The sequence below is a fragment of the Oryctolagus cuniculus genome, chromosome 13 (genome assembly GCF_964237555.1).
Source record: "Oryctolagus cuniculus chromosome 13, mOryCun1.1, whole genome shotgun sequence".
Taxonomy (NCBI): Eukaryota; Metazoa; Chordata; class Mammalia; order Lagomorpha; family Leporidae; genus Oryctolagus; species Oryctolagus cuniculus.
In genome coordinates, this window is record NC_091444.1 from 55,441,051 (window position 1) to 55,466,923 (window position 25,873).

At 42.6% G+C, this 25,873-nt stretch overlaps 1 protein-coding gene across 1 annotated transcript; it reads left to right on the plus strand.

Moving 5' to 3' along the window:
• The first annotated feature begins 783 nt into the window (after positions 1–783).
• Positions 784–25,566, plus strand: LOC103351034 (lysosomal-trafficking regulator-like). The gene is given in 12 exon segments (XM_070054984.1): positions 784–872; positions 1,593–1,674; positions 11,717–11,732; positions 14,282–15,353; positions 15,718–15,980; positions 15,983–16,543; positions 16,546–16,578; positions 16,581–16,710; positions 18,316–18,346; positions 18,348–19,328; positions 22,407–22,568; positions 25,431–25,566. Coding segments are annotated over 12 exon segments (3,447 nt in total). The 3' UTR covers positions 25,458–25,566.
• The last annotated feature ends 307 nt before the right edge of the window (positions 25,567–25,873 follow it).

Here is a 25,873-nt window from a genome sequence, read left to right on the forward strand (position 1 = left end):
TGACTTTTGATAGTTTCTTTCATCACTGCCCATCTGATAATTGAGTGTGGAGATAGGGTGATGTCTTGTTATAATAAAATGTACATTCTTTTAGTTGAGGTAAACTTTTAAGATATATATAACTGTGACAGTTTCTGTTGTGGATTGCCTTCAAGTCCTTAATTCTTTCCTCTTCCTCTTCCTCCTCCTTCTTCTAAGAAAATGTGTTGATTTGAAAGGCAAGTGACAGAGAGAGAGGCAGAGAAAGAGAGAGAGAAAGATCTTAATCTATAGGTTCACTCCCCAAATTCCCACAACCAGAGCTGGACCAAGCTGAAGCCAGGAGCCAGGAATTCTGAGTCTCCCACATGGGTGGCAGGGGCCAAGTACTTTAGTTTTCATCTGCTGGATCCCAGGTGCACTGACAGGAAGTCGCAATCAGAAGTGGAATTGGGACTGGAGCTCAGGAACTCCAATACAGAAAGCACGGGTACCATATGACAGCTCTTGAGCAACAGCTGTAGATCCAGTGAAGTCTAATGGGATAAGAAGACAAGCCTTACACTGAGAGAAAATGTTTGCAAGATGAATGTGCTAATGGACTGGTATCCAAAGTATACAAAGAATTCTTGTACTCAAAAATAAGAAACAACCCAATTAAAAAGTAGACCAAAGCTCTGAGTAGACATTTCATTAAAAAAGATATACAGATGGCAAATAAGCAAAGGAAAAGAGGATCGATATGAGGTGATTAGGGGATTACGAGTCAAAATAACAATGAGATACCACTACACACCCATTAGGATGGCTAAAATCCAAACCACTGACGATGCTGAGAGCATGCTGGTGGGTGTAGAGCAGCAGGAATTCTCACTCATTGCTGGCAGAATGCAGTAAGCTACAGCTACTTTGGAAGACAGTTTGACAGTTTCTTACAAAATGAATCATATTATTACCATAAGCTTCAACAATCATACTCCTTAGTATTTACCCAGATGTGCTAAAAGCATGCACAAAAGCCTGGATGGAGTTGTTTGTAGCACTTTGCTCTGTAATTGCCAAAGTGTGGAAGTAATCAAGACATCCTTCAGCAGGTGACTGGATAAAGAAACAATGGCACACCCAGACGATGGACTGTGATTCAGTGCTAAGAAGAAATGAGCTGTCGAGCCACCAAATGACGCAGAGGACAAGTCAGTGCTTATTACAAAGTCAAAGAAGCTATTCTGAAAATGCTTCGTACTGTAGGATTCCAAATATATGACACTTGGAAAAAGGCAAAACCATGGGGACAGTCAGAAGCTCAGTGACCTGGGGTGAGAGGACAGGGATGAATTGGTGGGACATGGATGTTTAGGGCAGTGAAACCGTTCTGCATACCACAGTGGTGGATGCGCGTCATTATACTTTCGTCCAAACCCATAGGCTGTGCAACCCCAAGAGTGACCATAATGTAAACTCTGGTCTCCAGGTAAGAATAATGAATATGGGCTCATCAATTAGAGCAAATATGCCATCCTAACACGAGATAATAATAGGGAAAATGAGGCGGGGCAGTGGGCAAAGGAGTATCTGGGAGTTATCTGTACTTTTTCCTTTTTCTTTTTCAATAGTTTGGAACAGTTTGAAAAATACCGATTTTCTTGGAGCAAGCAGTCCCAGCAAGCCAGTTACTTGGCCTGTGGAAGCATGAGGGTAGTCACAGTAACATTCTGCTGCTACGACCACTGGCATCTAACATTTACAAACCAAGGTCTTCCCTGGGCCCGAGCAGAGGTGCTGTGGGCAAGTCTGGTGGGGGCTCCATGTCTGGCTGGTACTCTCCAGGCCGCCAGCTCGGAGTCTGCTCTCAGTCTTGTCGTGGCTCCTTCATCAGGAGGCCGCAGGGAGGCCCCGGTCTCATCAGTGCCCTTCTAAGGACACGAATTCCTTTGGCAACCCGGGAGACACGGCAGTTCCGGCTTCCCCATGGGCGTATCCCTTCGCCTTCTCTGCAGTCTTCCAGTTGCTCTTGTGAAGGAGCTCCTGGGACGGAGAACCAGCACGGGGTTTGGGCTCTGCTGCCCTCTGAGACCTTGGCCTGTGCTCGGGGTGCTAGCTCCTGAGAGCTCAAAGCAGGACCAAGAAACGCCTCTGGGTGGCAGGATGGGACTAGAGGCAGGAGCTGCCTTTTTCATATAAAGCTTTCTGGAAGAATTGGATTTAAAACTATGCACGTTTTAAATGCAGAGTTTAAAATAAGATGAAAGATCAATGCACAGGTCTTGTTTTGCGGGCTAAAGGTAAACGCGTTGGAATTGTCATGGATGATGCAGGGTTGTGCAGGTCTGGTGGCCTTCTGGGCCACGCTGCATACACAGGGCCTTTGGAAAGTCTGTGCATTGTTTTCATAATACGTTTGCATGGACTTGCTGGAGCCCTCCCCATGAGGGTCTCCACAGCTGAAACCTCAGAAAGAGATTCTCAAACAGCATGGAAATTAGTATGCAGTGGGGGGGCGGGAGGGGCGGGGAGGGCGGAGCTGGTTCCTTTGAGGGTATGAGAAGAATGTTCCAGATCCATCTCCTTGGCTTGCACAGGGCCATCTTTACCTCCACATGACATTCTCACTGTGGGCTTTCGGTTTCCAAATTTCTCATTTTTGAAAAAAAAAAATTGTGTTTTATTGATTTGAAAGGCAGAGAAGCAGAGAGGGATCTTCCATCCACTGGTTCATTCCCCCAAATGCCCACAGTGGCTGGGCCCAGGCCAGGCCAAAGCCAGGAGGCAGGGATTCAATCCGGGCTCCCACAGAGGTGGGAGAGACCCAAGCACTAGAGCCATCACCTGCTGCTTCCCAGGATGCATTAGCAGGAAGCTGGAATCGGGCGTGGAGCTGGAACGAGAACCCGAGCACTCCAGTGCAGAATGTGGACATCTCAAGTGGTGTCTTAACCAACCGCTGTGCTAAATACTCCTCTCCTTTTCTACAAAAAATAAGGAGCTCAGTTGGATCAGATTAGGGTCACCATAATGACCTCATTTTAACTAAATTATACTACAGAGATCCTTGTTGCTAAACATAGAGATATTCTGAGCTCCTAAGAGTTAGGACTTCAACACAGGAATCTGGAGGTTCACGATTCAACCCATAGTCCCAGAGCATCCGGCTCTGGTTCCACTGGAAGGATGTTCCAAGTTGCCACCATCCTGGGAGTGGCAAGGAACACAGAGACCCTCCAGTTATCTCAGGAGAAAGGTTTCTGCGCACAGGAGCTTGGGACAAAGGCCTCATAAGCTCCTGGCTCCAGCCAAGGCTTACTCTGTCCCCTGTTCCTCAGCTCTCCCCTTTCTTCTCTTTAGGCCACTACTGTGACTTCCACTTGGTTTCTGCCCCAGGACTCTGTCTTGCTCCCTTGGGTCATGCCTTGCATACCTACTCTGGATAGTAGTGGCTGGGGTTGAGGGCAAGGCAGGAGGAAGGGCCTGTAACAAGAAGGGGCTGCTCCAGGCAGTGGGGGTCACGGTGGCTACAGAGGCACGGAACTGTCAGCCAGTGGGGCCAGTGGGAACTGTACAGCTTCTCCCACTGGGGGCTCTGGGGAGGCTGGTAATTGGTTTGTCCATTGTAACTAGGTTGTTTTGGAGAGAGTAATGGAATTGCATACTGGTGGGAATTGCTAATTTAATTGGTTCTACTATGGAATGGGTGCAAGCATTGTTCTCTGGACCAACAGCCACCACTCAAGGGCCATTGTTGAAGAGGCTGCTATGCCCTTGTAAGGGTGCTATGGGGTGCTGAAAGAACCCTGTGTCTGTATTAGAGCCAGTGCAAAGGGGGCAAGCCTGTTGCAGCCCAGGCCCTGTCCAGGCACAGCCTTTGCAGTCCTGTCAGAGGCAGGTTTGGGGATCCCAGGGTGGTGGCAGTGCTGCTGTTTGAGAATAATTGGGTGTCCCTAAATGGAAAAGAGATGGGCTGCAAGTCTAGGGAGCCCCAACTTGCAGTGTGGGATCTGCTGCATGCAGACAGGACTCTGAATCCCATCTGCCCATTTTCTCTGTGGAGCCAGACAGATGACATAACAGAGGACCTGGAAGAAAGCTGATACTTGGTGACTGAGTCCAGAGGAAAGAGTGGGGCTCCTGCCTGGTCACCCCAGGGTTTATTTGGTGTGGCAGGCACACTGGCCCTGAGTATCAACAGGTGGGCTTCTCATCTGCTTTGAGACTTTCTGCCCAGAGGTATATCAGCTGCTGCTGTCTTAGGACAAATAATTGGATCTAATGGTGGTATATTTGTTTTATTTTTATTTTTTATTTGTATGAAAGGCAGAGTTACAGAGAGGCAGAGGCAGAGGCAGAGAAAGAGAGAGATCCGTCTGCTGGTTCACTCCCCAAATGGCTACAATGGCAGGAGATGCACTGATCTGAAGCCAGGAGCCAGTAGCTTCTTCCAGGTCTCTCATGTGGGTGCAGGTGTCCAAGGACTTGGGCCATCTTCCCCTGCTTTCCAGGCCACAGCAGAGAGCTGGATCAGAAGTGGAGCAGCCGGGACTCAAACTGGCACTCTTATGGGATTCTAGCACTGCAGATGGAGGACACACCTGCTGTGCCACAGCACCAGCCCCATATATATTTTACAGGCAGAGTGGACAGTGTGAGAGTGAGAGACAGAGAGAAAAGTCTTCCTTTTTGCTGTTGGTTCACCCTCCAAAGGCCGCCGGCGTGCTGTGGCTGGTGTACCGCGCTGATCTGAAGCCAGGAACCAGGTGCTTTTCCTGGTCTCCCATGGGGTGCAGGGCCCAAGCACTTGGGCCATCCTCCACTGCCTTCCTGGGCCACAGCAGAGAGCTGGCCTGGAAGAGGGGCAACTGGGACAGAATCCGGCGCCCCGACCAGGACTAGAACCCAGTGTGCCGGCACCGCAAGGTGGAGGATTAGCCTAGTGAGCCACGGCGCCGGCCAATGTTTTAAAGTTTTATTTGTTGGGGCTGATGCTGTGGCACAGTGGGTTAACCTGCAACCTCTTGGGAGACCTGGAAGAAGCTCCTGGCTCCTGGCTTTGGATCGGCTCAGCTCCAGCCGTTGCAGCCATCTAAGGAGTGAACCAGCAGATGGAAGACCTCTCTCTCTGTCTCTACCTCTCCGTAACGCTGCCTTTCAAATAAACAAATATTTTTTAAAAAAATATTTATTTGTTTATTTGAAAGGCAGCATTACGGAGGGGCAGAGGCAGAAAGGGGAGAGAGAGAGAGAGAGAGAGAGAGGTCTTCTAATCCACTGGTTCACTCCCCAAATGGCCGCAACAGACAAGGCTGGCCCAATCCTAAGCCAGGAGCCAGGAGCCTACTCCATGTCTCCCATGCAGGTACAGGGGCCCATCTTCTACTTTCCCAAGCCATACAGAGAGCTGCATGAGAAGTGGAGCCGTCGGAACTTGAACCAGTGCCCATATGGGATGCTGGCACTGCAGGTGGTGGCTTGACCTGCTATACCACAATGCTAGCCCCTGGTATATGTTTATACCTCACCTCTTTCCAAAAGAGCCGCCCATATTGTAGGTTAAGTTGGTGTTCTGTGTGCTAAGTAGTTGTGTGTACTGGAAGGCTTCGTTTGTAGCCATTTTCACATTAGCTTCCCTTTACCCTGGCTTCAAGGGAAAGTGGAAAGTGAAACAGAGCAGCTGGAAGCAGAGCAAACTGCCTCAGAGAGCTCTCGGGGTACCCAAAGTGTCTGGGACAAAAGGGCCACAGTGAGGAGCTCGCCCACGTGGCCTGGCCCCTGGCACAGTGCAGTCCACCGAACTCCCCCTTTCACAGAGGAGGAGCATCCCAGTGCCATGCTTAGTCCTTGAATGTTTGGATTTCCTGAGCTCTGCTGAGGTTACACCCCAGTGATACAACCATGGACTAACTGCTCTACTTTGAGAAGAAGTTGGTCATACCTTTCATTTTTTTAATTTAATTAATTTATTTTTTTTACAGGCAGAGACAATGAGAGAGACAGAGAGAGAGTGTTATAGATAGTGTGTGTGAGAGACAGAAAGGTCTTCCTTCTCTTGGTTCACTCCCCTAATGGCCAGTATGGCTGGCACTATGCCAATCTGAAGTCAAGAGCTGGGTGCTTCTTCCCAGTCTCCCATGCAGGTGCAGGGATCGAAGCACTTGGGCCATCCTCCACTGCCCTCCTGGGCCACAGCAGAGCGCTGGACTGGAAGACAAGCAACAGGGACTAGTACCCAGTGCCCCAACTGAGACTAGAACCCAAGGTGCCAGCGTCGCTTGCAGAGGATTAGCCAAGTGAGCCACAGCACCGGCCCATACCTTTCATTTTTAGACTTACGTGTGTGTGTGTGTTATGTATGTATGTCAAAGGCAGAGCAACAGAGGGAGAGGGAGAGAGAGAGAGAGATCTTTCACCTGCTGGTTCACTCCCCAAATGGCTACAATGGCTGGGGCTAGGCCAGGCCAGAGCCAGCAACTAAGACCTCCATCAGGGTCTCCCAAGGGAATGGCAGGGGCCCAAACACTTGGGCTATTTCCTTCTGCCTTCCCAGGTACATTGGTAGGAAGCTGGTTGGGAAGCAGAGAAACCAGGACTGGAACTGGCACTCCAATACGGGATGTGGGTATTGCAAACAGCAAGCTAAGCCCACTGTACCTCAATACCAGCCCCTGCATTTATTTCTTATAGAATTTTAGTTTACACTTGGAGTTTAAGCAAAAAAGAAACTGACCTCCCCTCATGCTGATGCATCATCAGCTCACTGTTAACAAGGCCTGTGCAGTGGGCATTTGGCACAGTGGTTCAGACTTGGGACAGCTGCACTCTGTATCAGAGTGCCCACCATCATGTCCCATCGCTGAGCCACCTTCACTCCTCCATGGTTGAGTTCCAGTGAGGCCATTTGCCCAGAACGACAGGTTGCCATCTGGAATGCACCGGAGTCTGCACCCTGGTGTTCAGTCCTATGGGCTCTGTCGTCCATCATCTCTCTGAGTGTCAGTCTCTTCTCCACATGTGTGGACCCACAGCTCTGATGGAACTTCTCGTGGGAGAGCAGCTGGCAGAGTGTGGGGTCTGTGGTGCCTCTCATTGATGTCCACTTCTCACTGTCACACGAGAGGCGATTATTACAAAGGAGCTCACAGACGGGTAGCCTAGATGGAGGGTCTTATCCTCAGTGCTCCTGTCTGGAAGTCACCTCGGGGACCGTGAGTGGTTGACACACCCACTCAACACTGCACACAGTTCAAAATGCCCCGACCCGTGCTCCAGCCCTTGAGAACACTGGCACGGGCAGCACAGAGAGGGAAGATGAGTGGAGCCGCTCTGCCCCGTGCTGGTCACAGAATGATCAATGGAGCGTTCAAACAGAGGGCCAAGCCCAGATGAGTTGCAGGAGCTCGGGGTAGGGAGAAGCAGTGTTCACCTGGTCACCGGAGGTGTAGAGTCCCCAGCCTGCTCGTGGTGCAATGAAGCCTTGTGTAAGGCACACTGGAACATTGTGCAAAACTCTTGCCCAAAATGAAAAGGTACAAAGGGCTTCTCTCCACACAGAAAATGGAAGTGAACCTAGCATTGCTTCTGGTTCAAGTTTGGCCCTCAAAGAGCTTTTTGGCACCCTTCTGGGAGCTACCAAAATAGCCTTCCCCACAAGGCAACCCTACAACTGGGTCTGAGTCCAGAATCCCAGGCAGGTTCCTCTGCTTGGGGCCATTGTTACCCACACCAGCGCCCTCTGCATGCAACACAAATAATGATTTTTTGAAAGTAGACCTCATCCACAGTTTGAAAACTACCCACTATCAGATCTCAGGCCAGATGTCCAATTTATGATACTTTTCCTGTAACCTCAGATTGGTTTCTTTTTATTATTATATTTATTTTATTTATTTGAAAGGCAGAGAGACAGAGTGAGAAACAGACAAAAATTTCCTGTCTCTTGGTTCACTTCCCAGATGCCAGCAACAGCTGGGGCTTGGCCAGACCAAAGCCAGGAGCCCAGCATCAGTCCCGGTCTGCCATATGGTGGCAGGGACCCAGGTCCTTGAGCCATCACCTGCTGCCTCCCAGGGTGTGCATTAGCAGGCAGCTAGAATCAGGAGTGGAGCCTGTACCCAAACCCTGGCACTGCAATGTGGAATGTGGGGGTCCCAAATGGCATTTGAACAGCATGCTACTCCAAATGCCTGCACCGTTTCTTTTTCTCAGGCCTCCCTCGATGGAGAGATCTGTTTTCCTTGCCCTCCTCTCTCTGTGCTATGCTGTTGCCCCATGACCACGCTCCCTCTGCCCAGAACTCTGCCCTTGGCCTTTCTTCTGCCAGCCCTGGAGTATGGTTGAGCATGCACGTGCGTGTGTGTGTGTGTGTGTGTGTGTGTGGCTGTCCCTGGGGTAGAATCTGGCAGATGGGATAATCACTCATTCATTTATTTAATCAACAAATGCTGACTAGGCACTTACTGTGAGGGAGACTAGGGGCACAGCAGTGGAAACGTAACAGAGTCCCTGCCTCATATCCCATATGGGTGCCAGTTTGAGTCCTGGCTGCCACTTCCTATCCAGCTACATGCTACTGAGCCCGAGAAAGCAGCAAAAGATGGCCTGAGTGCTTGGGCCCCTGCACTCACATAGGAGACCTGGAAGAAACTCCTGGCTCCTGGCTTCAGCCTGGCCCAGCCCTGGTCATTGCAGCCATTTGAAGAGTGAACCAGTATTGAACCAACCCTCTATCTGTGTCTGTCTCTCTGTCTGTCTCTAATTCTGCCTTTCAAATATATTTTAAAACAAAAACTAAAGTAGACCCATGCCTCCTAAGGTGCAGGAGCCTAGCAGTGTACTGCCAAGAATGCCAAGGGGATGGCTCCAGGGGAGCCACCAGGGCCACCTCTGTAAAACCAGAGAGAGGCAAGCGTGCCCTTGGGTGGCCCAGCTTCCCCACTTACATCCATCCAGTGGCTGTGGGGGGCTCCTTCCCCTGCAAGGCCTTCCGGGGAAGCACTGTAGAAGCTTGCTTTCTCCCTCTGTGATTCTCTGAGGCCGTCTCAGCATCTTCTGCAGGAGGCTTTCCTTTTAGGGGGCAGTGGTGGGAGGAGAGGGTCCAGTTTTCTAGGCCATCCCAGGCCCTGAACTTGGGACTGGCTTCTTTCCTTTAACAGCCAGTACTGCCCAGTTCTCCAACCCACACCTTCCAGCCTCATCTTGCATTCTCCCAATTGCTGTGCTCCAGCCAAGCTGGTCTTCCTGCTAGTCCATAGAAAAGCCAAACTCATTCCCAGCCCTCCATAACTTGCTAACAATCTCCATTTTGTTGCATGATGCCTTCTCATCATTTAAATATTCATTCTAATTGTCTATCCTGCATAGTCTTTCTAAAATGTTCCCCTGGTTAATTTCCTTTATGGCATTCATATCTGAATTTTTAATTTATTCTCATTATTTTCTGTCTCCCTTTTAAGAATGTTAGCTTCATGAGGACATGCATATGTCGTTCTCATTCACCACTGTATACAAAGTCTTTTACACGGAGCTTGGCCCTTAAGCAGTGTACTGAATATTTGTTGAATGAATAAAGGAGGAAAATGTAAATTTGGACATTAACAATTCAGCATGGTGGTTGCTGTTAATAATGTTAACAGTATAATTATGTTATTATGCTAATTATGTTAAATTAATTATGAAGATGAAACATGAGTTTACCAAAGGAGGTAGGGAGAGTATTAGAGAAGTATCCCCGTGGAGGAACCAAGGCCTGAAGAGTGAATTGGAGTTTGTCAGGTGACAGCACTGGGATAGGAGAATTATGGGAACAGTGTGTGTGAGCGAGGTGTATTTAGGAGTGTAAAGACCAGTGGTATTCATGGGAAACACACACTAGTTGAACGTGTGGGGAGAGCTTAGGTGTTGCTATGGGAACTGAAGCGGGGCAGGTCAACAGGCATCATGACACCAGGAAGAATAGTCTGAATACTTAAGCTCTGTTTTCTCACTTCTTTTGACTCTTCAGCATATCATTTTTGGACTTGTACCCCATCACTCTGTTCAAACTGCATTTAAGGTCACCAAGGATCCTCTTTTTTCAGTCATCATCTTAACACAGTTAAAAAACAACATTTGACTGTGTTGACTCTCTTTTCTTTCCTGAACTGCTCTCTTCTTTGCTTTCTCTGATGGTTCTAACATCTCTTTATGTGGCTACTTCTCAGTCTTGTTGGCAGGCTTCTCTTCAGCACTGCCATCTTTAATTTTTTAACGTTGTGCAGAGCTCTACTCCTGTCAGTCTGCTCTTGTCTTTCTGCACACTCCTCGTGGGGAATGTCTTTGATGTCCACCTGTGACATCTTTTATTTGCTTCATATCCTCTTCTTAAGTTCCAGATCTATATATCCACTGCCTACTAAAAAGCTCTCACCATTTGGATATCCTGCATGTATCTCAGACTCAAGACATCTAAAAAGTGAACCTATCATCTTTATCCCAACTTAAAAACACTACTAAATTCCTGTCATGGTGCATTCATTATCAGCCACCTCCTTGCCTAAACTAGAAGCCTGTGAGTCCTTTTAGATGGTTTTTCCTCCTTTATGGCCCATAAATAATCACTTGCATGTCATTTCAGTTCCTACAGTTTCTCAGCCATCTCTTTCTTTTCATTTCTATTGTCAGAGTACTTCAGATAGTCCTCTGTTTTAATCTGGATTATCATTTCCCTGGCTCTAACAGTGACTGCTCCCCCTCCTCACCTCTGCCTAGCAAATCTGATTATATCACCCAGGCTCCCCACTATTTGGTGTAAGGAATTAATTTTAACTTGATTTGTCATTAAATCCTTGACTACCTAAGTCCCTGTTCTAGCTTTGTAGATCTAGTACTACTTCCACACTTCTGATAATAATTACGCCTGGTAACTTACTCATACTACATGCCTTCTACTGTTCATTACTTGTTTGTGTGTATGTATTTTATGGGCCAAATAATGGGACCTTCCCATGGGCTTTGACCATTTACTGCAGAAAGGGTAAGACACTGAGTCTTGTATACATAGTGTGCACTCAATAAATATTTATTGCATTACTTTGATTTATCTTTCACTTTTATATATATTACTTACTAACAATATCAATGTATCTTTTAAAAATTATTTTCTCTGAGTTTTATATTTAACTGCATGAGCATTTTACATTTTTCTAGTAACTTGTGTTATTTGCTAATTTGTGGGGAGCAGGGCCCATCTCCCGCAACATGGCAAAATAAGTACTGAGACTATCGAGACTAGACTAGATTACTGAGACTATTGAGACTAATTCTATGTGCCTGATCTCCCACCATAGGGCGCTGAGAGGTAGTAAACAAATCTTACACAGCTGCTTCGTTAATTAGCTGATTCCTGATCCAACCTCTGATTGGAGAACAGCGTGCTCAGCACGTGGGCAGCAGAGCACGGATTGGTAGGAGAGAACTATAAAGGCGAGATAGAAGGGTCCCGGGGGGGGGGGGGGGGGGGAGGATTCGCTTATGCGCCAGGAGGCGCAGCAGATATCTCACAACGCACACTGAAAGAATAACAAGAATCAAGAATGCGGACACACACCAAGTGGAATGCGGTTAGAATGCAGTTAGCACAGGAGCGAACTTGAGCGCACAACGCAGAGTCATTCGCTTAAACAACAGCTTCAGGTCCAGTGTCTTTCTCCAGTGAGCCGACGGAGGAGCAACACTAATTAAGGGGGCTTAACTTTTTGTTTTCACCTGACAGATCTGTTTTTTCATAGGTGAGGAATTCTTGTAATGTGCATAGTGGTAATAGCTGTTTTAGGAAATATCAGCAAGAATGTGCTAAATACCACCAAATACTCTTAACATTTTTCTGTCATTGGAAAGGCTTATAAATTGAAAAGTATCACAGTTCTAATTGGATTTAAAGTGGTGAATTTGATTCTTAGTTTGTGAAATGCAACTTTTTAAGAAAAAGTGCTTTTTGGTTCAGTTTAAAACAATATTTTAGGAAATTAGTTTTTTCCTTGCATTATCAAAATTCCTTTAGGAAGAAAATTTCCATTGAAAAGTTACTTCTGCCTGAATAGTTGATACAGCTTCAGATTCAGAGCAGTATATGTTATTGTGATTTGTTATATACTTAATGTAAAAATTATTTGGGAAACATGTTATTTTTTCCAATAATTCAAAATCATGTTTCTTGGGGGATTCTTCAAATATAATGATGATTAGAAAATATATACAGAAGCAGCACACTTAGCAGAAAAGTATACCACATAGCATCAGAAAATAGTGCAAAGTTTGATGTAAGAAATTAAAGTATTTTTATTTATTTATTTAATGACTGCTTTCTATTACTAGTACTCTATAAATGACTTCTGCAGTATTTGTTTTAGTATAGTTTTTCTAATGTTACTTTGAAAGAATAAATTTGAAGTAATAATTTGTTTCAAAACTGGGTGGAATTGTTATAGTTAAGGCTAATAATATTTTTAATTTCTGATTTTGAAAAATTCACACATATATATGAATATATATAGTTACATACTTATATCAATATATGAGAGTAGGTATATTTGTGTTATACATAATGAACTCCTGAATGTTTTACTGCAGAGATTAACAGTTTTATCACTTGCCCCATTTCTAGGAAATGTAAATTATGAGATATTTGAGGATTTCTTAGATTAAAAAGAAATCATTTTGTATTGTATTTAATGCTTTGTATGTATTTTTGGTAAATTTCTGATATAGGATTCTTTTTAGGGGGTTATCTAAGGTCTTATAATAACATTTTACTGCTTATTTGTTGATTCACTAACTCTCTGCTCTTATTTTCTTCTGAATTTGTAGAATTTGTATATGTCTTATTACATATTATTGCACAGGAACACACCAACTTAATTATCTTTTTAGTTAGTAAAGAGGATTCATTCATTTCCCAATTAAATAGTTATTAAGTATTGACCATGTGACAAGCCTTAAGCTCTGGACACCAAAGATAAAACAGTGATGTCTAGCCCCAAAACCTAATTAACTGCATGAGACACATTATAAATATTTGAGTGAAGTACTCTTAACCTCAGTCTTGGATAACATTTGGTACAAAGTGTATGATTTTGAATTAATTTTAGGAAATTTTAAAGTTCTTAACTTATGTCAGGTTATTAGTGAAATGCTGTTTTTAAGGATATAATGCACTCCTGTTTATTAATTAGTGACACTTTTGCAGATTTGTAAAGCGGTATATTGAATAGCAGCACTGAATGCCAGATAATCTAAAGAGTCTCTTATGTTGAGGTTAGAATGCAATATATGGGTTTTAAAAAATTCTATATCTCTGTGTGTCTTTATTTGAGAGGCAGAGAGACAGAAATAGAGTTGTCCCATTTGCTGGTTCACTCCCCAAATGCTTACAACAGCTGGGGCTGGACCAAGCCAAAGCTGGCAGAGTAGAACACCTTCCAGGTCTCTCATCTGGGACACAGGAACCCAATTACTTTAGCCATCACCTCTGCCTCTCTGGGTCTGTCTGCATTGGCAGGAAGTTAGAGTCAAGAACCAGAGGTGAATATTGAACCCAGAGGTGAATATTGAACCCACGTGCCCTATCAATTATGAAATATGGGTGTCTAAACCACTAAGCCAAATGCTCACCTCAGTGGAAAGTTTCAAATCTCATTTACTTTACTGCTTCTGTTCTCTTTTGTTATTTTAAAAATCAATTTATATCCCTTGAACTAATGCTAGCTGGCTTTTAGAGTGAAAAGGATAAATATAGGAGGAAATGACCCAGAGACATATATAACTAAAGCCTCACAGCAAAATTATACTGAGGGTAAACTCTTAAAGTGAGTAGTAGGGGCTGGTGCTGTGGCGCAGCAGGTTAACGCCCTGGCCTGAAGCCCTAGCATCCCATATGGGTGCCAGTTCGAGACCTGGCTGCTTCACTTCCCATCCACCTCTCTGCTATGGCCTGGGAAAGCAGTAGAAGATGGCCCAAGCCCTTGGGCTCCTGCACCCATGTAGGAGACCCAGATTCGGAAGTTCCTGGGTCCTGGCTTCGGATCGGTGCAACTCTGTCCGTTGCAATCAGTTGGGGAGTGAACCATCGGATGGAAGACACCCCCCCACCCCCGCCTCTCCTCTCTCTGTGTAACTCTGAGTTTCAAATAAAATAAATAAATCTTTAAAAAAATGAGTATTAAATGGGAGGCTTGTCACTCAAACAAATTGAATTGAAAAAAACAGGTTGAATTTTTCTAAACCTTCTTTCTTTATTTCATTATTTTTTTAAAAAATTATTTTTATTTTATTTCATTAGATTTTAATCTGCCATGATCAGCTAATATAATCCTGACCAAAGAAAAGAATTCAAGTTCACATAAATCTACTCAGGAAAAATTATATCTAGAAGGAAGTGCTCCATCTGGTCAGGTTTCTGCAAAAGTAAACATCATCCGAAAGAGCAGACGGCAGAGTAAAATTACCCATCGCTATTCTGTAAGAGATGCAAGAAAGACACAACTGTCCACCTCAGACTCAGAAGCCAATTCAGATGAAAAAAGTATAGCAATGAATAAGCATAGAAGGCCCCATCTGCTACAACATTTTGTAGTACAGCCTCCTAAAGATGACCACCTTGCAAGTAAATTTGACCACTTAGCAACCAAAGAAGAACAGACTGCAGATTCTATGGCTTTGGAAAACTCTACAGAGATTATTACAAGACAAGAGTCAAATACTGACATTTTAAGTGACCCAGCTGCCTTGTCTATTATCAATAACATGAACAACTCTCCGTTTGACTTATGTCATGTTTTGTTATCTTTATTGGAAAAAGTGTGTGAGTTTGACATGACTTTGAATCGTGATTCTGCTCTAGCAGCCAATGTAGTGCCCACACTGACTGAATTCCTAACAGGCTTTGGGGACTGCTGTAATCTAAATGACAATTTGGAAAGTCAAGTGGTTTCTACAGGTTGGACTGAAGAACCGGTAGCTTTGATTCAGCGGATGCTCTTTAGAACGGTGCTGCATCTTATGTCAGTAGATATTAGTACTGCAGAGATGATGCCAGAAAGTCTTAGAAAAAATTTAACTGAGTTGCTCAGGGCAGCTTTAAAGATTAAAACTTGCCTAGAAAAGCAACCTGACCCTTTTCTGCCAAGACAGAAGAAAACACTACAGGAGATTCAAGAAGACTTTGTATTTTCAAAGTATCGTCATAGAGCCCTTCTTTTACCTGAGCTTCTAGAAGGAGTTCTTCAGATCCTGATCTGTTGTCTTCAAAGTGCAGCTTCAAATCCCTTCTACTTCAGTCAAGCCATGGATTTGGTTCAAGAATTCATTCAGCATCATGGGCTTAATTTATTTGAAACCACAGTTCTTCAAATGGAATGGCTGCTTTTTTTTTTTTTTTTTTTTTTTTTTTTGACAGGCAGAGTGGACAGTGAGAGAGAGAGACAGAGAGAAAGGTCTTCCTTTGCCGTTGGTTCACCCTCCAATGGCCGCCGCTGCAGCCGGCGCACCGCGCTGATCCGATGGCAGGAGCCAGGATCCAGGTGCTTTTCCTGGTCTCCCATGGGGTGCAGAGCCCAAGCACCTGGGCCATCCTCCACTGCACTCCCTGGCCATAGCAGAGAGCTGGCCTGGAAGAGGGGCAACCGGGACAGAATCCGGCGCCCCGACCGGGACTAGAACCCGGTGTGCCGGCGCCGCAAGGTGGAGGATTAGCCTATTGAGCCACGGCGCCGGCCAGGAATGGCTGCTTTTAAGAGATGGAGTGCCTCCTGAAGCCTCAGAACATTTGAAAGCCCTAATAAATAGTGTGATGAAAATAATGAGCACTGTCAAAAAAGTGAAATCGGAGCAACTTCATCATTCAATGTGTACAAGAAAAAGGCACAGACGCTGCGAATATTCTCACTTCATGCATCACCACCGAGATCTCTCAGGTCTTCTGGTTTCAGCTTTTAAAAATCAGGTTTCCAAAAACCCGTTTGAAGAGACTGCAGATGGAGACAGCGGTGCTCTTGTATTGCAGTGTGTGCTCACCAGTGCTTACGCTTACTGCAACAGGCTTCCTTGAGCAGTACTTGTGTCCAGATTCTATCAGGCATTCATAGTGTTGGAATATGCTGTTGTATGGATCCCAAATCTGTAATCATTCCTTTGCTCCATGCTTTTAAATTGCCAGCACTGAAAAACTTTCAGCAGCATATATTGAATATCCTTAACAAACTTATTTTGGATCAATTAGGAGGAGCAGAAATAGCACAAAAAATTAAAAAGGCAACTTGCAATATTTGTACTGTTGACTCTGATCAACTAGCCAAATTAGAAGAGGCATTGCAGGGAAACTCTTGTGATGCTATGCCTTCCTCAAGTTTATGCAGTCCTTCTTACAGGTTTCAAGGGATTCTGCCCAGCAATGGATCTGAAGACTTACTGTGGAAATGGGATGCTTTAGAAGCTTATCAGAACTTTGTTTTTGAGGAAGACAGATTACATAGTATACAGATCGCGAATCACATTTGCAATTTAATCCAAAAAGGCAATATAGTTGTTCAGTGGAAATTGTATAATTCATATTTAATCCTGTACTCCAAAGAGGAGTTGAATAGCACATCATTGTCAACGTCTAAGCGTTACTTCAGCTCGAACTCACACGTGTAGCCATCATAACCAGTGTTTGCCTCAGGAAGTACTTCAGATTTATTTGAAAACTTTGCCTATCCTGCTGAAATCCAGGTTTGTTTGTATACTTGTGTGTATATGTAGATATTTTTGAACTTGTGGATTTGTGAATACTTTTGAATTTGTGATAAAACACATACATTTGAACCTCTAACCCTGATATTCCCAGGGCTTCCTAAGTAGTATTCAGCTCATTTCCTGTGATTTAATTCTAGATACCAACAAAAAAGCTCCCACCCCATGTCTGGAATATCCATTTATGAAGGAGAGAAGAAAGCCATTGATTTTAATTTCTCAGTTGGGGAGGGAGTAGTTTAAGATACATTTCTGAGAAAAAAAATGGATACAACATAGATATCTAAGAGCAAGATCAAGGTTAAATGAATTATTTGCTATTTACTTGAAAGTCTTATTAGCAGTTAAAAATGTTTACAAGAATCATGTAGGAACATGACAAAATGCTTATAATATTTTATATATAAAATTTACTAAAGTTAAAATGGAATTTATTTGTCACTGTGTAAAAGATGTGCATACAATGATACTTATTGAGGCAGTAACATTAAGGCAATTTTTAAATGTCATGTTTGTTATCTAAACAACATAAATAGAAAGATTAGAAAATACTCATAAGCAAAGAAAAGAAAAATAAAATTACTTGCAATTCCATTAATGAGTTTTTCACATTTTATGATGATCAAGTCTGGTACATTTAAAATATATTTTAAAATAAAACTTCTGATAGGTAGATTGTCCTTTCAAATCAACACATATTATTTAAAAACTTAACATATAACTTACCTTCATCATCTTCATATATGACATTTTTATTCATGTTAAGATAGCAACTTTAAAATAAATACTGATATTTAAACCATAGCCTTCCAATTATTGTAAAAAATTTTGACATTCTGTTGGAGTTTAAATAAAACTGACTTGATTTAAAAGTTTTATAACTCATTGACACATATGTGGACAACTTCAATCTTTGCAACATAAACAAAGAGAAACATTGAGCTGATTTATATTAAAGTTGCTATTGGGATTCCAATGAACTTAAACATGTGAGACACCTGACACAGAGCATAAACCTTTTAAAAATATTGTATCCTTGATTATCAACTAGCCAAATTAGAATAGATGTTGCAGGAAAACTCATGTGATTTTGGGCCTTCATGTGACTGAAAAGTTTCTGAAGATTTTCTGCTCTGAAGTTTGGTTCTTTCCCATTATGAGGTACAGATTTAAAACAAACAAAAGTCCTGAATTAGCCAACAGGCAGATGAATAAATATCTGTCTGCTCCCAGGGTATTGACCTTGAGTGTGGTGGGTTGTGGCATTTAGAATTTATAATTTGCCATTTGAAGAAAAATATTCTTCCCAAATTGCTTCATTTGATTTGGCATGCCTGTAATTCTTTCTTTTTAAATACTGCTGGAATCATGCGTGCAGGGTTTGAAGAAGGATGTAGGAGTAATTAGTAAGAAACTTGGCATCCTGGTCATTGTCTAAGAACTTTAGCTGGATGATTGATGAAGCAAATTGGATAGTAGTTAGTAAATACCACATGTAGCAGTGACATATTTGAACAGTATAGGTACCTATTCAGAAATGATATTTCTGTTTGTAAAATATTTGTTTTTTTTTTTCTCTCATAGGGTTACACGAGATTTGTTTTTAAGTTACAATGGGAGTAAATCAAGTACTTGAATTAAATTACTTAGATGGTACTCGAAGTCATTCGCTGAAAGCATTTGAAACTTTGATAATCAGCTTAGGGGAGCAACAGAAAGATGCTTCAGTTCCGAGTACTGAACAGAAGGAGTTGTCATCCTTACATGTAGGTACTTCTTTTCATAACCAGCAAGCTTATTCAGACTCTCCTCAGAGTCTCAGCAAATTTTATGCCAACCTCAAAGAAGCCTATCCAAAGAAACGGAAGACTGTTAACCAAGATATTCATATAAACACTATAAACCTGTTCCTCTGTGTGGCATTTTTATGTGTGAGTAAAGAAGCAGAGTCTGATAGGGAGTCAGCCAATGATTCAGAAGATACTTCTGGCTATGACAGCACAGCCAGTGAGCCTTTAAGTCATATACTGCCATGTTTATCTCTTGAGAGCCTTGTCTTGCCCTCTCCTGAACATATGCACCAAGCAGCAGACATTTGGTCAATGTGCCGTTGGATCTACATGTTGAGTCCTGTCTTCCAGAAACAATTTTATAGACTTGGTGGTTCCCAAGTATGCCACAAATTAATATTTATGATAATACAGAAACTATTTGGAAGTGCTGAAGAGGAACAAGAAAGAAGACAAGGCGATATAACTGTAAATAAAAGGCAAGATTTAAATAGAGCTTATCAGCCTGAGATAACATCGAAGGAAGATTTATTATCTTTGACTGTAAAAAGTGACCTTACACCATCAGAACTGGGTACTTCAAAAGAGAGTTCTGACAGTTTAGATAAATTAGAGTCACAGCATATTTCTTTCAAAAATTTGGAACAAATTTCAGCTGCTGAAGGTACTGAAGAAGTAAAGGTATTTATAAGTCAAGAAAGAGAGACCTTACTTCAGAGCATAAGACTTTTGGAAGCCCTTTTAGCCATTTGTCTTCATGGTGCCAGAACTAGTCAACAGAAGATGGAATTGGAGTTTCCTAATCAGGTAATATTTTGTCCTTATCTGGATCTTGCATAAATTACATATTTTTAAAATTCTAACAATACTATTGTCATTTTATCTTTTCAATGATTTTACATTTTGAGAAGCTCTGTATGCTTAGGATAGTACTAAGTACTGTGGAGGACGCAAAGAGAGCACATGATCCCATTGTTACTCTAAAGAAGGTTACTGTTCAGTTTGGAATGTAGAAGCCCCGTGTGGAAAAGTTTATGCATTAAGTGTCAGATCAGTAAAATGGATGTTGTGTTTCAAAGTTCACAGTCTTGGAATGGTGCCTATTTGGGTGCCCTGATCCCATTACCTTGGTTTGTAGCTCAAGTGTGTATAGTTCTCATCATATCTTATCTGTATGTATGTTCCTCACATTGCACTGAGAATTTAACCAGGCTGATGTCCTCATATGGCATCATCTACTGCATCTGCACCTATCTTCTGAGGATTGCCCATGGCTAATGGGATGTCTCACCTAGAGTTACCTAGAGGAAGTGTGCTCATAGCCAGTGGTTGGTAGATGTGGATCTGGGGAATGAGGACAGTCCCTCTGTACAGTTCAGGCTCCAGCGCTCCCCGTGTAATGAGTCTGGGACTGGGCCTTACCTGAAAACTATTTCTGGATTTCTGGATTCTTTCCATGATTTGTGTTTCCCTTGCACCCATCCAGATTTCTCCTGAGACGACTTCTCACCAAGAAAGAAATCCTGAGTATTGGGCCCTGCTTCTAAGGAACCTTGGAATGTGGACTCCTTTTTTTCCTTATTAACTCAACCTTAACTCTTCTGTCAGATAACAGGCTCTCCCTCCTGCAGTACCAGCCTCTGTGTAGCCTCCTAACCAGTCTTGATGTTTGAGGCAGCATTATGGTGCAACGAGTTAAGCAGGCGCCTGCAACACTGGCATCCTTTGTGGGTGTCAGTTTGAGTCCTGGCTGCTCCACTTCCAATCCAGCTCTTTGATAACATGCCTGGGAAAGCAGCAGAAGATGACCCAAGTGCTTGGGCTCCTGCATCCATATGGGAGACCTGGATGAAGCTCTTAGCTCCTGGCTTTGGCCTGGCCCAGCCCTGGCTGTTAGTGGAGAATAAAGCAGTGGATAGAAGATATCTCTCTGTCTCTCCTCCTCCTCTCTCTGTAATGCTGTTTTTCAAATAAATGAATAAATCTTTCTTCTAATCTTGATACTTTCATATTGCTCACAATTAAAATTCACAATATTTAGCATAGCATACAAATTTATTCACACTCTTGCTTTACTGCCTTTTTTAATGAAATATTTATTTTATTTATTTGAAAAACAAGGTTTCAGAGAGAGGCAGAGACTGAGAGAGAGAGAGAGAGAGAGAGAGAGCTTCCATCTGCTAATTCACTCCCCAAATGGCCACAATGGCTGGGCCTGGACTGATCCAAAGGCAGGAGCCAGGAGCTTCTTCTAGGTCTCCCACATGGGTGCAGGAGCCTAAGGACTTGGACCATCTTTTGCTGCTTTCCCAGACCATAGCAAGGAGCTGGATCAGAAGTGGAGCAGGGGCCGGCACTGTGACATAGCAGGTAAAGCCTCCACGTGATGCCAGTTCGAGTTCTGGCTGCTCCACATCCAGTCCAACTCTCTGCTATAGCCTGGGTAAGAAGTGGAAGATGGCCCAAGTCTTTGGGCCCCTTCACCCATGTGGGAGGCCCAGAAGAAACTCCTGGCTCCTGGCTTCAGATCGGCACAGCTCCAGCTGTTGCAGCCAATTGGGGAGTGGACCAGTGGATGGAAGACTATCTCTCTCTCTCTCTCTCTCTCTCTCTCTGTGTGTGTGTGTAACTCCGCCTTTCAAATAAATAAATGAATCTAAAAAAAAGTGGAGCAGCTGGAATTCGAACTGATGCCCGTATGGGATGCCAGCACTACAGGTGGTGGCTTTACCTGCTATGCCACAGCATCGGCCCCTTTACTTCTTTCTTCAACCTCATTATGCTGCCATTCCTTACTTTGCTACAATCAACTATACTGAGTGCCATTCTTTGCTATTATTTCTGTGCTTTGGTACATGTTCTAGCTGGTATGGTCTTTCCCTTGTTTCTGCATCTGCTCTCTCCTTCTTGTTCTTTGCTGTCCATCAAATGCAGCTCCTCCCCTAGGACACTTTTGACAGATCTCTTTTTCTTTCTTTTCTTTCCTCAAAGTACTTTGTTTATAGCTATGGTATATGGTTGTCATCATATCTGGTTTGTACATATCTGTTTCTTGTTGTCTTCCAAAGAGAGAAGCCAGTTTTTTAGCCATCTTTATGATATCATCACCTGGTTTAGGAAAGTAGCAAGAACTTCCTTAAACACAGAAGGGAAGGAGTGAAAAACAGAGAGAGAGAGAGAAAAATTAGAAAAGAACCATTTGTTAGTGTCTTGGAAATCTCTAGGGGCCTGTGCTGTGGCTAGTGGGTTAAGCTGCTCTCTGCAGCACTGGCTTCCCATATGGGCAGCAGTTCGAGGCTCAGGTGCTCCACTTCCCATCCAGCTCCCTGCTTTTGTGCCTGGGGAAGCTGCAGAGGATGACCCAAGGCCTTGGGCCCCTGAACCCCTATGGGGGACCAGGAAGAAGCTCCTGGCTCCTGGCTTACTTCTGGACCTATCTTGGCCATTGTGGCCATTTGGGGAGTAAATCAGTGGATGGAAGACCTCACTCTCTGTCTCTCCTTCTCTCTCTCTAATTCTACCTTTCAAATAAATAAATCTTTTTTTTTTTAAAGAAAAGAAATATATAACCATAAGGAATTTGTAAACTTCAGAGATGGTTAATCAAAATGCTGATGTTTCCAGGAATTTTTTCATAATTAAATTAGGATGCACAGAAATTTAAAACCAAATGAATAATGTATTTGATAAACAAAAATGTTATTAATTTAACAGTAGGATGTTTGTATAAAAGCCAAGTATTTATGCAGTCATTTAAATTTCATATTAACTGCAAATAAATGGGCTAGTTTTCTACTTGCTGAATAACTGTCAATTTATCACTTATTTGTTACTTTTTTAAAAGCTTATTATTAATATTCTTAAGTGTCTTTTATTTTACCTTAGAACTTGTCTGTGGAAAATACATTATTGGAAATGAGGGACCATCTTTCCCAGTCAAAGGTGATTGAAACAGAATTAGCAAAGCCTTTATTTGATGCTCTGCTTCGAGTTGCCCTGGGGAATCATTCAGCAGATTTTGAAAATAGTGATACTGTCACTGAGAAGGTATGAAGAACATACAATTGTGTTATTTAGTATGACTAACATGGGAAAAAATGTGTGGGATGGAACTAGGACACTGATGGTTAGAAAATATGGACCAGGATTTCATTAGGTGAATTCCGTGAGTCATATCTCCATCTTATGGGACTGATGTTTCATCAGTGCCCTAATCTCATAAAAAACATGAGAACAATATGCCTTTCTTCATCTGATCTGGAAATTTACTGATAATTACTCCCAGTGAGATGAAATTTATTTTTTAATTTGATAAGTGTTAGACACAGGGTATCTTCAAAAAGTTCATGGAAAGTGTATGTTATGGGAAAACTGCATGATTTCAAAATGTTTTTGCACCAAAGTAAACTCATACTAACTTGTTAATGTATCTGAACAGGATCTAGTTTGAGGCACTAGGAATGATAAGACATCAGTTTGGAAAACAGCCACCATCAGAGCAGCATGAATTCTGCTAAAATTGAAACAAGAATAAATATCAAATTTATGGTGATGCTTGGATAAAAGCATGGTGACATTTTTGATGTATTACAAAAAGTTAGCAGAGACAAGGCCTCAAAGAAATGTGTAGTTTACAAATTGATAACCAATTTTAAAAAGGGTGTGACTATGTTGAAGATGAAGCCCAGTAAGTTTGCAAATTAAAAAAAAGATGAACTGTCATGCCTTAATGGAAGATGATGAGCAATTAACAGTAAAACAAGAGCTAAGAGTGCATATATATTCCTATTGGTTCAGCTTACATAATTAAATTAAAGTTGAGCAAACTTTCTGCTCACTGGGTGCTCACTGTACTCAAACCAGCTAAAGAGAAGAGCAGAGTCTTCATTGGGAATTTTAAACAAATGAGATCAAGATTCTGAAGCATATCTTGGAAGAACTGTAACAGGAGATGAAGCATGGTTTCACCAATTCAGTCTTGAAGCCAAAGCAATGGCTGCCAAGAGGTGAAAGTAATCTTGTCAAATCAGCAATGCATCAGTCAAGAGCAAAATCATGTACTAGTGTTTTTGGATGCTCAGGACATTTTTGCTTGTTGACTTTCTGCATGACCAAAGAATCATCATATCTGCATATTAGGATGTGTTTTGAGAAAGCCTAAACTTTAGCAGTAAACTTCACTAGAGAGTACTTTCTCCACCGTGGCAATGCCTCTGCTCATTCCTCTCATCAAATGAGGGCATTTTTATGACAGTTTTGATGCAAAATCATAAGGTATCCTCATTTGGCTCCTTTGGACTTCTTTTTGTTTCCTAATCCTGAAAAAAATAATAAATTAAAGGTGCTCATTTTTCTTCAATTAATAATAGAAAAAGGACCACATTGACAAAGTTCAGTTCCTAGGAATTTCAACATTTTAGGAATGGACTAAGTAGTTTCTTGAATTTGATGGGGCTCATATTGAGAAATAAGTTGACACTTTTTATCTTTTAATTCCATTTTCCATGAATGTTTTGAGGTCTCCTCATGTAACTGATAAATTTGAGCTGATAATGATTTGGTTTATGTTCTTTCTTGAACTCTGAAATCAATTTTAAATTACACATCATAAAAAGGACTAGTATTTGCGTAGAAAAGTAGCAGTCAATGTTTTTTTGGTGCTTAACATTTTTTCTAAAGAATTTAATTTTTTCCCTGAAACTTTGTGATGTATACTCAGTTCATTTCCCTTTCCTTTCATATTTCTTTTACATTTAATTAACAATCACCTGGCCTTTTTATAAATTACCACTTAACTCCTTGGCCTAGCAATATATATATGAAGTTATTTATGTTTTGCCATAATAGTTTATGTTACTCTATCTCATAATTTTAAAACTTATTTAATAGCTATTAATGCCTTCATCTTATTACTGAATCAATCAGTTATCCTATAAAATGTTTAATGGCCTTCTTTACCTCTTATTGCTATTGCAATGATAAAGTACTCTGAGTTTAAGGGAAAATATTTTCTGAAGTGAGGGTATTAGTAGCATTTTTGTAAGAAAAATGTTTTTTTTTGTCACAGACATTACAAAGGAAGTTAATCCTGGAACTGTTGATCTCTGAGATATTATATGTAAATAATTGCATTCTGAAATCTTTAATACCTTTGAAAAATTGTCATATCTCCTTGCGTATCCAATTCATGAAACATTTCATTTATAAAAATCTATGACTGGCCGGCGCCGTGGCTCAACAGGCTAATCCTCTGCCTTGCGGCGCCCACACACCGGGTTCTAGTCCTGGTCGGGGCGCCGGATTCTGTCCCGGTTGCCCCTCTTCCAGGCCAGCTCCCTGCTATGGCCAGGGAGTGCAGTGGAGGATGGCCCAAGTACTTGGGCCCTGCACCCACATGGGAGACCAGGAAAAGCACCTGGCTCCTGCCTTCGGATCAGCGCAGTGCGCCGGCCACAGCGCGTTGGCCATGGTGGCCATTGGAGGGTGAACCAACGGCAAAAGGAAGACCTTTCTCTCTGTCTCTCTCTCTCACTGTCCACTCTGCCTGTCAAAAAAAAAAAAAAAAAAGTGCATCTCCAAGTGCCTGTAACAGGTACTCATGCAAGGCTGGTGTCTATTCTCTTCTGCCAACTGTCTTCTCCTTTACAACTAAAATCAACAGTATACTGGGAAAAATTTTATCTGCATTCTTAAGGCTTTAAAAAAATCAAAAGAAATGGGAGGCAAGGAACTATATAAATGAAGAGATAAGAGAGAAGTGGAGGAGGGGAGAAAGGCATGTGGGAAAGAATGGAAGGGGAGGTGGCAGGGAGACGCATGGTGAACTTGATGGGTTTGTTATTTCCAAAAGCATGTTCATTCCAGTAAAATAACGGATGAGGAAAACATTTTCATTTTCTTTTCTGACAGCTGGAGCATAAACAGTCACTGCAATAATATCAGAAATTATTGGACATTTTGAGCATTCTTGCTAGTGAGAAATCAGCATTCCAGCCAGTTTGAAATGGCAGCCCCAAGGTGCCCTAGAAATTTTGTTTTTCAAATAAAGGCATGTCAGCTGCTGGACAAAAAGTGATGTATACTGTCTACTGGGCAGCATTCTGGCCAGACACCAAATTTGGAGAGTGTCTCCCTGTACTCTGGGTTCTAGCGCGGTCATCCTTTACAGCCGGTCCAGCACCATGAATGAGACTCTATTCCAAAGAAGACCAAAAATGAAAGCAGCGTTTAAGACCCATCAGCCCAAAACAAAACAATTCTAACTTGTCACCTCTAAAATACTTCAAGAGGCTGGAATAAAAGTACTTTTGAATCAGCTGCAATCAAATACATAAATGTAACTACTCTAATCA